Below are 11690 nucleotides of genomic sequence, written 5' to 3'. Positions count from 1 at the left end.
GCTTAAAGGCAAGCACCTGCACGCAGAGGAAGTTGCACGAGAACTGTCCTAACGGTCCATATAACGTAATCTGTCGCTTTTAAGACCTTATTTTAGAACAGTTCTTGACGAACACAACACATATTTACGATATTATGTTGAATCTGAGAGTTTAACCTTGAGAAAATGCATTCAAATTTTGATATAACATTACCTGTCCTTGTTGAGAAACGTATTCCTCTTAAACTTACTAAGAATGATAACGGACAACAACGAATAGAATGACCTATATATTATGGGATTTAAATTAAAAAAAAAAAAAAAAAAAAACCTGATTTAATTTACTCAACCCTCATGTTTTTCAAAACCTATTTTCTTCTATGGGACACAAAAGGATGCATTTTTTCAGTATCAATGAAAGCAAACGGTAAGTGCAGGGAACATCTCTTTTTGTAACCCACTAAACAAAGTTATACAAATCTGAAAAATCTTTTTTGTGTAAAATATCCCATTTACATCCCATATTATGCAGTCTTCTGGTTGCATTAGGCATTTATGGGAGAACTGTCGCTTTAAAACTGTGCTTCTTAACCTTTTGCCTCTCTTTTTCCAAGATAGTATTCCTCTTAACTAAGCTGATATGTAACACTCTTTTATTTGTTGTAAAAAATATATATATATATTAATTCTCAGCAATGTTCATATATATATATATATATATATATATATATATATATATATATATATATACACATACAAATAAATACATGTAAATGACTATAACTAAATGTAAATGTCTGTAAGAATTACTGGGCCCCATCCCCATAGTTGAGAGCCAATGGCACTACTTTGAAATATCTGATTTCAATCGCAGCTAAGTAGATTAAAACACTGTTTGAATTAGGATCATTTACAGCCTTCCTGAGCTCACACAGATTATAATAATAAAGGCAAGTTCACAAAGCAAGATCTTTCACAATGCGTTTCGCAGTTCGCACACAATTTTTATCAAAATACAGGTTTAGACGAATTCAATATCCAACATAACTCTATTCACATGAACTTTCCATGTAGGAACTAGATTAGCCAGGAAGACAGTGACTGGATACACAAACCTCACTCAAATTACAAATGAATGTTATATCAATCTATAATGTAAAATAACTTAATGTTACGGGTGAAATCTGTATTAAAAGCTTGGGAAACAAGAACACATTATACACCCGATGTTTCCTTGGTGATGAGGGCTGATTTCCGAAATATCTTGCCCTTTTTAGTCTATATTGTATTCCCAGTGCCACTTTCCCCATGTCAAACATCTACAACACGCTTAACAACACCACAATTAGCTTGTAACAGATAAACCTATGTCTTTTCCATGTAACTTCCCACTTATAAGTTCATAAACCTGACAAGAACTGTCCATGATGTAAAAAAAAAGGTTGAAAATCAAACAGCTCGCCTTGGTCTTCACTCAATTCACTGCCAAAATTCTTGTTTGTTCTATTGCCACCTCATTACTAACTGCGTATTCTCTCTCTCTCTATGGGCTGATCACCAATTTATGCTTTGCTATTTAATTGCTTTTTAAACCACACGCTGAATTCATTACGCTGCACATTAACAGTAATGGCTCTATGTGTGTCCTCTGGAGAAATACAAGACCAAAGAGCGAAAACAGATGGGCCCCTCCTTTTAGTGGAAGAGGGAGGAACACAGGCCATGATGAATTAGGACTGACTGTTGGTGTTGCTTTGGAGACAGTGATTCACAATGGTGAAAATGTAGGCCTTCAGAGTCACTTAAAACACAGTAGAAGTTCTAGTGCTATGACACCCGGATCATCTGTGCCACGGCCTCGTCTCCGGTCTGGTTCTGGTCCTGTTGCTCCTGCACGGGAATGGAAGAGGAAGAGGGTCAAACATTACCTTCAAACCAAATTGAGATATGCTTCACTCAGCACCTCTGAACACATTCCACACACAAGTGTTTTCACTAGGGTTGGGACACCGTGATTTATAGCATCAAGAAAAGCACTGAATAACCAAGTGAAAACAGTGAAAGGTTTATGTTTAGCAAGCTGTCAACTCATGGATTTCCGAGAAGGGCAGCTTTTTAGACTTCTGATCTATAGACCTGTTTAACGTTAAATAAAATAAAAATGATTTGACAAGACTTGATAAACAGGAATATGCATTACAATACAGTTTACACTATGGTTCAGAAGTTTTAATGTTTTTGAAAGTATCTTGTGGTCATCAAGGCTGCATTAATTTTTTCAAAACTATGATATATTAAATACAACAAAATATTATAATTCAAAATAAGTGTTTCATATTTTTATTTAATTCCTGTGATAACAAAGCTGATTTTCTACAGCCATTATTCCAGTCTTCAATGTCAGGTGAACCCCCATGAACTCATGAAACCATTCTTGTAATTATCAAAGTTGAAGAAAGTTGTGCTGCTTAATATATTTGAGGGACTGATACATTTATTCAGGATTCTTTGATTAATAAGGTTAAAAAAAGCAGCATTTATGTGAAATAGAATTTGTAACATTTACTGTATTTACTGACACAAAGAAAGATAATCTTACTGATCCTGATATACTTTTGAACAGTAGTGTAATGTGGTTACAAAGTGTTCTTTTTGCATGTGAACCTTTTGGAAGTCAGTCAGAATGTTTATTCAGAATAAAAATCACAACATGTGACAAAAATGAACAGTGACAACACTGCTTAGGTACGAAATCCAAGAACATGGACAGAACCAGATCCAATCCAAACAAAAAACCAACAACAGAAATGCTTCCTCAAAAGAAATGCAGAAAAACAATATAAATATATATATTCGAACAATGTTTCTTTTAAACTGGTCCTTCAAAAAATCTTTTTCATATTTTTTATGCAGTGATTTCATAATTGAAACTGACACAGTTTGCCAATGATAAGCATTCATGCTTTCTTAAACCACCATCCTGTTAATAATAATAATAGTGTGCTTGGATTAAACAGACAGTCACATGATAAAGTCAGTCCCATAACATTAGCAATTCTCAGTCTTGAAGAGCTGCATCAATAGAATGCAGGAAATATCAGCGTTTTCATCCTGATTATGTCATGACAGTGAAGAGATTATCTTTTTCTGTTAAATATGGCAAGTTCAGATAGACAGGTCACAAAATACCACACAGCAGATCATGCCGACTGCACACTCGAATGCTTAACTAGCAATGAGACATGATGGGACAGACTCAAGCAGGCAACAAGTGCGGGAAACCACAGGAGGTGATGCGTGCAAGAGCAGTCAATGGCAGCATGTCACACAAAGAAAGGAGCGAGAATGAATCTGCTAAGGAGCTCAATGAGAGCAGAGATGAGCGTCTATGCGAGGGGCGAAGTGTGCTCGGGCAGCCAATGTGCACTTGTGAGTTCGGTAGCATTGCGTAGGTCTTCCTGCTTGACATGGCCCTGCGCTCTCACCTGCATGGCCAAGGCCATTTCTTCTTTCTCTTTCGGTGAAAAGAACCGTCCCCCATCGCCACGCTTCCGCTGCATGGCGTGTTTGTGCCGTGACTCGTGAAGATATTTCTGTAGGAGAGAATAAGGAATCAGCCTGGATATGAGCCATAGTTCATGTCAAAATGCCTATTTAGGCATTCAGAGGAAGAAGACTCACTCTTCTTTCTTTAGGGATCTTGCCCTCTGCCTCTAACTTGGCACGAGCTTGGCGTCTCTTTAAGATACGATGATATTGCTTGGCGTTAACATACAGCGGCTCCTCTTCAAGCATCTCGGCCCCTGGCAGAGGGATTCGTTGGATGGCTGGCACAGCACCACTACCAGGCACCATCTGGCAGAGCGGGCAAGAAAGGAGCACACAGAATTAAATTCAGTCGGCTGTCCAACACATTAAAATGTATTTGCAAATGTAACAACTCCAATCAATCAAATCAAATCAAATTATTAGCAATCCAGTGATCAGTCAGGTGACAGCTAATGTAATATGGACTGAAATATGACGACACACTATTGTAAGAAAAGGACACCACAGAACACCTGAGTGGATCATTTGTGAAGAGCCTTACACTTGAATCAGTGCTAAAGATTAACACACAGTGGATGGAGGTCGCCGCTTATCACTTGCTTCTGAGTAAATCATCAAATTCTAGTAAGATTCCTGAAACTAGGATTTTTTTTTTATCATTAAATATATATTTTTAAATTATGTATTGAAAGAATAGTTCCCATATATATTCTCTGTCATTATTTACACCCTCATGTTATTCCAAACCTGCATGACACAAAGAAACTGAATCCTAGTCACTTTCTTCATGTAATGGAAATGAAACCAGGGATCTAGGGTGACAAATGACAGAAAGCACCATTCACCATTAATTTCATAAAAGTGGCCACTTTGAATTTATATTTGAAAGTATGGCATGATATTTCTATTCAAATCTTCTTAAGTCATAAAATAGCTTTTTGAGATAATGCAAATCACTAATAAACTTCCCCTCCTCTGTACCTCTCGTATCTCAGTCCCACTTCTGAATATTTAAACTTCATCATCAGTTAATCTGAAACTGCTCACATCAAACTGATATCATTTTATCTAAAGGTGTCATTTTTGAGTTTGAGTGCATTACTTCAATTTCACCACTTTCTTGATACACTTTTGGTACTTTTTGTCATTGTAAAACTTGACAGACCGGATCCCAGATCCAGATTGTTTTCTTGGTAACTGAAATAAATGAAAATATAAAGAATTTTTTGATTATATATATAGAGAGAGCGAAAATTACTTAAACATTTGGAAAAACATTTGGGTGAGCAATTTCTTTAAGGTAAAATCACTTGTATTTCTGCATGTGAAAAGGCAAGCTCAAAAGCAAGGTGACTGAGATTTAACACAGCATGCACACCCCCACACCTCTGATGATGGATTAAGGGGATGGTTTAAGTTTGTTAGATACCTCATCAGGAGGTCTTACCATGACCATTCCCCCAGCGTTCACCATGTTTCCAGATACTGGCAGGGTAACGGTAACTGTGCCCTGCCCGCTGTTGTTTGTGGAGGTGTTAGCAGCCCCTGCTGCCTGGACAATCTGAGTGCCTGCCAGCGTGCCTGCTGGGATGGTGATCATGCCTATGGAGGGGAAAGAACAAATAGTTCTAACCTAAATAACCTTCAGTACAAGTGTAAAGAAAGGTATAATCATGTGTCTCAAACCATGACTGATCATCCATATTATGTTGTTCATGCCAGATTTAACACATTAATTGTAAATTATGTACAATTGTACATTAATAGAAGACAGATATTGTATGTATTTAAATACCCTGCTGCAGAACTGTGCCATCAGCATTCACAGGCTGGTACACAATAGTTTGTCCTTCAGCTGTTTGGGCAACCTGCTGTCCCTGAACTGTAATCTGCTGCCCCTGTGAAACACAACCCAAGTTCATTTATATAGTCCATACGACAAAACCTGTGTGAAGTAATAAAATCTGCCCTATCGGCTGCACAAGCTAAGGTCATTATAGTTACTAGGGCAGCATTTTCCCTCTTTTTGGGCATTAAAATCCATAATACTTCCAAATCCAAGTATAGTCCAACTAAACAGAGAAGAGAACAGAGTGTGTTGAGACCTGGTTCTGGCCCGCAGTAATGGCAGTCTGAGGCTGCTGTATGATGATCTGTTGAGCCTGACCCTGCTGACCCTGCAGCTGCAGAGTTTGACCTCCCTGCAGCTGAATCTGACCCGGCTGAAGCAATTGGATCTACATATACAAACAAATCAAAAATAACACAGACAGATATTTATTTCAACAATACCATCTATAAACCACACAAAACAACAAAAAAGGAATTTATGCTTAATAAAATAACAAATACAATTCTAAAGTCTCATAAAATCATCAACTATTAGCATTAATAGTAAGATATTAAGATCATTATCTATTGAAGTGGCTTTCCCCACACTGACAAGCAGAATTGCACTTACCTGCTGAAGGCCTTGAGCTCCAGACACAGGCACCTGCATGATCGTCTGGCCCTGAGCTCCAGACATGGCCTGTACCATGATGGGCTGACCTGAGGATGTAATCAGCTGCCCGCCACTCACCTGGACCATCAGCGGCTGACCCTGGACCTGAGCGCACACTGAACGTTAGGGTCAGATATAGATAATCAACACAATATTAGACCTGCACATGCAGCTGGAGGCATTACACAGGGTATATGGCAACACTTATAATGGAACCTGAAAAATCCAGCCAAGTTTTTCAGGTTAATTTATTATAAATAATACTAATTATTAAGGGCCCTGTAATTTGGCCTGGTGGTAACGGCTGTCATGAGGTAGATAGATTTCCATTCCATGTTTGTATTTTTACACAAACATGATCGTAGTGAGAATCCACTCAAAAGACAATCATGCAGTTCATTGAAATCCATACAGTGCTGTGAACTCGTGTGTGTTTGATCACTGTGAAGTACCATGTCCACAGCTATTCTACAAGCTCTTCTTTATAAATTCTGTTCCAGACACATTAAAAGAGGATAATCCCACTTAAATGAGGTTCCTGTTAAAAGAGGCGAAGACTCACAGGCAATACGGAACATGGAAAGCTCACTGGACGACCCGGATCATGATTTGTTGTAAGTGAAAGCTAATCATGCTTGATGAGCTCACATCCTCACAGACAGTGTGACATGATGCATGCAACATCACAAGCCTGAAGGTCGGAGTTCACACAACTACCTGGAGCGTCTGCACTTGCTGGCCTGCAGCTGTAGCCACGGGTGCTTCTGTTTGCAGCTGTACAGCTGTTACGGTGCCCTGAGCCTGTGGACATGCCCACATCACACCTTGCTCTGTATCATCTCTTAAAGTACTACTAAATGCACTACTAATGTTTGTGTTTTATTTTATGCTTCCTAACAGTTTAGCAACTTTTTAATAGTAGGAGCAAAGTTTTCCGGTATTTTCCTGTATGTTCGACAACCATTTCTATAGCAATAACTCAGTAGCTACTTTGTCCTGACAAATATAGCTAATAGGTAATATAGACCTCAAAGAAAAACAAATATTTTCTTTCTGACTCACATTTCTGTTTAAAAGCATGTTGCAAGACACACTGGGTGTGCTTGTGTCACATAAACCTTGCTTTTATCAGGATTGAGAAAGTTCACTTCAAAGGAGAGATACTGTAGGCCACTACAATAACTATTTACCCAGTCCTTTCCTTTAATTGGAAAGCACTTCCTGAAGCAGATTTCTTTCCTGCTATTTTTAAAATACTACTGCACCTGATATACAGTTGAATTTACAATTTAGATAAGTTTAAAAATGCATGGAAAAACAAATAAAAACCACACTCAATGTATTTTTTTTTATATATTAAAAGTAACTGATTAAACAGCAACCTGTTTACATTGGCTCTTACCTGCTGCTGGATTTGTCCATTGGCAGCATGCACCACTATCTGATCCCCACTGGTTGTAGCAGTATATTGCTCCATCTCTCCTTCCTCACCTAATTTGTCATTAAAACATTTAAAAAGATTATTCGCGTATTATTCAGTATAACCAAAACTAGTAGTTTTCTATGAAAACCAGGGTTGGTCTGATGTTGTCCCTAACTGCAGGTTTGGGGCAGAAGCCAGGTGTATTTTGAGACTGAATCGGTTTCCTTGTTGAAGGTGCTTAACATAACGTACAGCATTTTATATTACCTAATTAGGGTATGTCCGATGTTTTTAGCTACACATACACAGTTAATGTCTGAAAAGTTGACAAGAAGGTAAATCATTTGCATATTGGAATCATTTCACAAACCTATTCTAGGTGCATGGTTTGTCTGACAAACAACATTTCACGTTACGTTACCCCTTATTGTGAGCAAACCAAGGTAACGTAAACTAAAATGGGCTGAAATTTAACCTGCTCTTTAATTAGTACAAAAACAGCCCCATATTACACAAACATTAGCGGGTCTGTCTTTGTTTTGGACTGCACTAACAGTATCATTCATGTACAGTGTCTGCGCTCGCTCGCGCTCACTCCCTCTCGCATTAACCGATTTGATTTCTGTATTTTTCAGAATTAGTCATTTGGTTGGTCACTGACAAACCAATCCGTGTTGTCATCTACCATTTCCCTTTAGAGCAAGCGCAACCCTTTACCGTTTCTCCGGTTGTCCGGTACCCTTCTGATTGGCTCCACTACAGATCTCAAAAACCCAATCACCACAGTGGTGCGGACAAAATGGCGCAAAATGAGCCACACAGAGAAGAAAGGGGGCAGGCTTGACGCATGCGATCGGCGAACGGAGCCGAGTTTCGCCGAGTGTGAACGATCCGAGTCGGAAATCATCGAATGACCGGTGCGCATGCGTGGTTAAATGATATGCTTCCGGTGTAATGTCACCGTGAAAGAAGAGCAGAGGGACATGTGAGTGTTTTACAGACACTGTTTATGTTCTGTGTGTGTTCACATAGTGTTTTAGACATTATATGGTTGTATAAGACCAAAGTTCGGGTTATGAATATCAGGACGGTAAATTTGACCTTTTTGTAGGAAAATTTAAATGCTCAATTTGATAAATTAGCTTTTTTTTTGGTAAGTGATGTAACGTAGAAATAACGCATATGTAATGAAATTAAAATGCTCTGTTTTACAAATTTAAACATTTATCTAATTAAATAATGTGTTTTATTTTATTTTGAAACACCACAGATGAATAGGGTATAAATAAAAAAATATAGATCTTACCATACTTTCCCAGTTTATTAAGCACAATACATTATGACAGTTGTTTCTTTTTACATGTTGTCTGAAATGTTATGTTTAAAATTGCACATGATGCATTTTTACAATTTATCTGCAGAAATTTGCATACATTTACAGAAGAGAAATCTGTAGATTGCAAAAAATCTAAAAATTATTTGTATTATTATTTTGCTAAATGTTTAAGGTTTTTTAAGAGACATTTATCACTTTATGAATCAGAAACTGTCAACAGCCAGTAAAAAAAAATAGCAGTGCATGAGAAAAATTTATTGTATGTATTGCATGTTTTGTATTTGAAATCTAAAGATGCAAATTCAAAACTAACAAATGCACAAAAAAATCCTTTACTTTCATTGTATGCTTTTCTTCAGACTTTTAATCAGACTCTTCACTCTTATTATCGAATTATGGATATTGTTTGATAAAGATTCCTTTTTATATTGGATTAAATTGCAATTTTAGATGTTACAGTCTTTGTGTCTCTGACTGTACAGAATGGGCACCCTGTGGAGAATGGCCCATATGTTGGCCACCAAACTGGCCCCTCTCCCAGGACCTGCTGCTTGCCGGGTTTGTCGGCATGCCAGTCGAGATGCATACGGTTGGATGTCACAGAGGTATCCTGATTCTCATCCAAAACAGAGACAACAGGAAGACATGTTTGAAGATGACCATGATATGGATGCAGTAGAAGCCAAAATGAACTCTATTATTAGGTGAGTCCTTATACAGAAGCACAAAAGCAAATACTGCTGTCTTCGTGCATTAACATTATTTCCTGTGCAGTGAAGAGAGGAGAAGGCGTAAAGCAGCAAAGTTTCACATCATCAAGAAGAAAATGAACAATCCTGGTGCCCTAGAGAGACGACTAAGCTGGGACGCTATTCAGCAGATAAGGTATCAGTATGAATATGTCTGAAATACTTGATTCTGATTGGTCAAACATTTTTATATAACTGTATGTTAATAACCAGCATTCAGTTGCATGACATGCCTTGCCTTGAGTCATTTTAATATTTGTTAAGCTTTGCATGTTAGATGTTCATCTATTTGTTGTGGCCAATCCTATTTAAGAGTTTGGGTCAGAAAGATTTTTTTAAATGTTTATTTGATCAAAATACATTAAAAACAGCAATGTTGTGAAATATTATTTCATTTTAAAACAACTTTTTCCTTCTAAATATATTTTAGAATGTAATTTATTCCTATTTTTTTAGCAGTCATTACTGCAGTCTTCAGTCTCACATGATCCTTCAGAAATCATTCTAATATGATGATTGCTGCTCAAGAAACATTTCCTTATTATTTTATGTTGAAAACAGTTGTACTGCATTTGTGTTTTTGTGGAAACAAGACACGTTTTTCAGAATTCTTCAAATAGAAACATTCAAATGCACAGCATATAATTGCAAAATTACATTTCAATTAATTTCTTCTGAAATAAAAAAAATTCAATAACCCCTAAACTTCTGAACTACAGTGTATTTAATATAATCTTTAGTTTTCTAACAAAATTCGGTACATTTCTGCTTTCGATAACATAACAAAATAATGTTTAGCTGTATATAATAACATATCATACGTCTATCCCAAAAATATTATAGTTATCTGCTTGGCCTTTCTTTTACAGGTATTTAAAGCAGGAGTCCCCAGAAGAATGGACACTAGAGAGATTAGCAGAGGGTTTCTCTGTAAGCCCTGATGTCATTTCCAGAGTCCTCCGCAGCAAATTCACCCCATCAGCAGTCCGAAAGCTAAAGCAGGACTGGAAAGTGTCAGCTAGTAGTGGGCCACAGTTTCTCAGAGATGGCAAAACTGAGCAGTCCGTACTCCCCTCTGGAAACACAGGTGCCCTGACAGCTCTGAGTACAGGAGCACTCACAGTGAGGGAGACTGACACTGGACTCGTGCCCTCTAGTGGGAACATACTACCATCTCAGCTATCAACTGAACACAAAGTGACTTCTACTTTACACCAGCAGCCTGACTCTAAAGCTGAAGTGGACATGAGCGATGAAACAGAGTTAGAGGAGGAATGGGATGGAGTGATTCTGACCGAGGAAGAACTAGAGCACATCGCACAAACACTGAAGGAAAAGCCCAGTTCAGTGGAACAGAAGGGAAAGGAGTTTTTTGACACTGAAGGCAACTTCCTGTACAGGGTTTGAGCTATGCGGCCAAATCATCCATGCTTATCAAAACACTTGTTGCTCAAGTCTAGGCCTGTTCTTTTGTGAATATTACTTGTTACAATTTGCTAAGAAGAAGCTGTCCTACCCTTTAAATTTGATTATTTTTCCCTTTACATTTTTTAGTTTTTCTGTTGTATTTGCTTTTTTCGCTCTTACGTACAAACTAACAAGCAGAAATAAAGAATACAACATCAATGGGACGAATCATTTTATTTCTCAAACATACAGTTCTGTTCCAAATATACAAAGCAAAAATAAAACATACAAAGTCGGAATTGCCGTATATGTACAGAGCTTCACAACTGTTATATACATTGATTTTGCTCAGCAAGAAAAGTACAACTCCTCTTATAAATAAAATCACTGTAACAATGGAAATCATATAATTTAAAATTTCATTTGCACTGCATCTTTTACTACCCCAAGCATGGAGAGCAACTCCAAGAATTAAGTCATTTGAGGGCATAATTGTTATTTTGTTGTATAAAAAGTTCACACAAATAATTTGTCAACTGAAAGAATAATTTAGTCAAATCTCAAGAAGTGGCAATTCTTTTGGAAATGAGATTGTTCTCTTACTTAAGATGACATTACATTTCATTGGAAGGCATAAGCTATGCCTTCATGCTAGGCACTTGAATCAAAACATACACGAGGATTGTATATCTATTAAACACTATGTTACTCATAATCTGAGTCTTTGCAATGGAGATTTAAGAA

General features: G+C 37.4%; 2 protein-coding genes across 11 annotated transcripts; one reads left to right on the top strand and one right to left on the bottom strand.

Moving 5' to 3' along the window:
• Window positions 1-1546: 1546 nt before the first annotated feature.
• On the bottom strand, window positions 1547-8305 carry LOC113107612 (nuclear transcription factor Y subunit alpha-like). Of its 10 annotated transcripts, none has more exons than XM_026270242.1 (10): window positions 8172-8305; window positions 7434-7522; window positions 6746-6832; window positions 5990-6136; window positions 5634-5765; window positions 5324-5426; window positions 4958-5130; window positions 3661-3834; window positions 3465-3572; window positions 1547-1869 (listed from the first exon to the last, which is right to left on the bottom strand). In XM_026270242.1, exons 2-10 carry the CDS (start codon window positions 7506-7508, stop codon window positions 1807-1809), a joined length of 1062 nt encoding a protein of 353 aa, XP_026126027.1. In that variant the 5' UTR covers window positions 7509-7522; window positions 8172-8305; the 3' UTR covers window positions 1547-1806. The 10 variants fall into 10 exon arrangements, with proteins under 10 accessions (XP_026126027.1, XP_026126028.1, XP_026126034.1 ...); XM_026270243.1 differs by having other exon boundaries at window positions 4976-5130; XM_026270249.1 differs by lacking the exon at window positions 6746-6832 and having other exon boundaries at window positions 4976-5130.
• Window positions 8306-8362: 57 nt separating this feature from the next.
• On the top strand, window positions 8363-11158 carry LOC113107613 (neugrin-like). The gene is made up of 4 exons (XM_026270250.1): window positions 8363-8439; window positions 9273-9494; window positions 9565-9675; window positions 10409-11158. The coding sequence occupies exons 1-4, from the start codon at window positions 8390-8392 to the stop codon at window positions 10944-10946; spliced, it is 921 nt and encodes a 306-aa protein (XP_026126035.1). The 5' UTR covers window positions 8363-8389; the 3' UTR covers window positions 10947-11158.
• The last annotated feature ends 532 nt before the right edge of the window (window positions 11159-11690 follow it).

This window comes from Carassius auratus, chromosome 8 (assembly GCF_003368295.1).
Source record: "Carassius auratus strain Wakin chromosome 8, ASM336829v1, whole genome shotgun sequence".
NCBI lineage: Eukaryota > Metazoa > Chordata > Actinopteri > Cypriniformes > Cyprinidae > Carassius > Carassius auratus.
This window is presented reverse-complemented; position numbering and strand designations above follow the sequence as displayed.

Bases quoted from the DNA above. Each gene is read 5' to 3' on its own strand.
- LOC113107613 (XM_026270250.1), top strand. From the start codon at position 8,390: ATGATATGCTTCCGGTGTAATGTCACCGTGAAAGAAGAGCAGAGGGAC. The intron at 8,440-9,272 runs GTGAGTGTTTTA...CTGACTGTACAG, and splicing joins AAAGAAGAGCAGAGGGACAT to AATGGGCACCCTGTGGAGAA. The intron at 9,676-10,408 runs GTATCAGTATGA...TTTCTTTTACAG, and splicing joins GACGCTATTCAGCAGATAAG to GTATTTAAAGCAGGAGTCCC.
- LOC113107612 (XM_026270239.1), bottom strand. From the start codon at position 7,508: ATGGAGCAATATACTGCTACAACCAGTGGGGATCAGATAGTGGTGCAT. The intron at 6,833-7,433 runs GTAAGAGCCAAT...GCATGTCCACAG, and splicing joins ATGGACAAATCCAGCAGCAG to GCTCAGGGCACCGTAACAGC. The intron at 3,835-4,957 runs GTATCTAACAAA...CCGCTCTGCCAG, and splicing joins TGGTAAGACCTCCTGATGAG to ATGGTGCCTGGTAGTGGTGC.